The 1,378-nt window shown below is 30.3% G+C and overlaps 1 protein-coding gene across 1 annotated transcript in view; it reads left to right on the top strand.

Annotated features, from left to right (window-relative positions):
- CHMP2B (charged multivesicular body protein 2B) overlaps window positions 1–1,378 on the top strand; it is a 9,217-nt gene that overhangs the window by 3,712 nt on the left and 4,127 nt on the right. Inside the window, exon 2 of the mRNA XM_023726636.1 lies at window positions 147–249. Coding sequence (XP_023582404.1) covers window positions 147–249 — 103 coding nt within the window. The remainder of the gene's footprint in view (window positions 1–146; window positions 250–1,378) is intronic.

Raw genomic sequence — 1,378 nt, 5'->3', positions numbered from 1 at the left:
GTTTTTCTAGAATTCTTATGTTTTATTATGGCAGGATGTATTTCTTTTTAAAACCTGTCTTCATTTGCTGTGTTCCCTTTGGACTTATTCCTTAGTATAATTTTTGTAATTCTGTAGTTAACATGAATCTTTTCTTATATTTAAAGACAATGCAGGCAGTTAACAAGAAGATGGATCCACAGAAGACGTTACAAACAATGCAGAATTTCCAGAAGGAAAACATGAAAATGGAAATGACTGAAGAAATGAGTAAGTTTAATAAGATGTAATGAAATTTACAGTTTTCTCATCTTTGAATTAGCCAAGTTTATTTACTAGCAACCTCATATTTTCATCCATGAAGGCACACATGATGAAGAAAGAAATGATACCACACCTTTATAGATAGACATTTAAATTTTAACTTCAGTGCATTTTTAAATTGGCAGTATATGAGGCTAAAATTTCTATTAATGTTTAACTGAAGAAAAATGGTAAAATATGCAATACTTCTGTGACATATTGGCCCCAGTTGTTTTATTTTATGATTAGTGGACCAAACAGACTTGAGAATAACATAACTCTTCTTGGTATAAATTAGATTGTTTTGGAGTTATGTTGGTTCTTTCATACCATGGGAGATTTACTTGTGTTGGAGATAGTGGATAATGGAACTCTTTTTTTTCTCTTCTCCTCCCTAAGTCATTTTAAAATTTAAAATATGCTTTTAGTTTCCTTATTTTTGAATATAAACTAATTACATGTTGTGGTGGAAATATGGAGAATACAAAGAAACAAAGCACATAAAAATCATCTGTCCTCACACCACCCACATGTACTTACTGTTGATGTTGTACACTTCTTTCCAATATTTTCCCATATTTTATAAAGATGAGATCATATTATATGCACAATTTGAACCATATCCTACTTTTTAAAAGCATAATAGTATAACATAAGCATGTATTAATGACCTTAAATCCCCCCCTTTTTTTTTTTAATAGCTGTTTAATATTGCTTCACATCAGTATACCCTAATTTATTGAACTATTCTTACATTGGTCAATAAGATTGTTTCAGAATTTTTAATGTGTTTGATAATACTTTGATAAATATGTTTTTATATATTTTTGGTCTGAACTTCAGAAATCTCTTTAGAGTATTAGCTTTTTAAAGGGTTTTGATTCATACTACCAAACTCTTCCCAGAAAGACCCTTTTTTTAATTTCGCCAGCAGTGAATCAGTGACCTTTCCCGATAGTCTGGTCAACAGTGAATCATTACTTATATGAATGTCAAAAACTGGCATCATTGTCATTGTTTTGCAGAGATACTTTCTAATTGTTTTAAAACTATGTGGGATGTGCCAGTTTAGTCCTACTTATGTGCTAGCATTTCA

Source organism: Trichechus manatus, unplaced genomic scaffold (genome assembly GCF_000243295.1).
Source record: "Trichechus manatus latirostris isolate Lorelei unplaced genomic scaffold, TriManLat1.0 scaffold00012, whole genome shotgun sequence".
Classification (NCBI taxonomy): Eukaryota; Metazoa; Chordata; class Mammalia; order Sirenia; family Trichechidae; genus Trichechus; species Trichechus manatus.
This window is presented reverse-complemented; position numbering and strand designations above follow the sequence as displayed.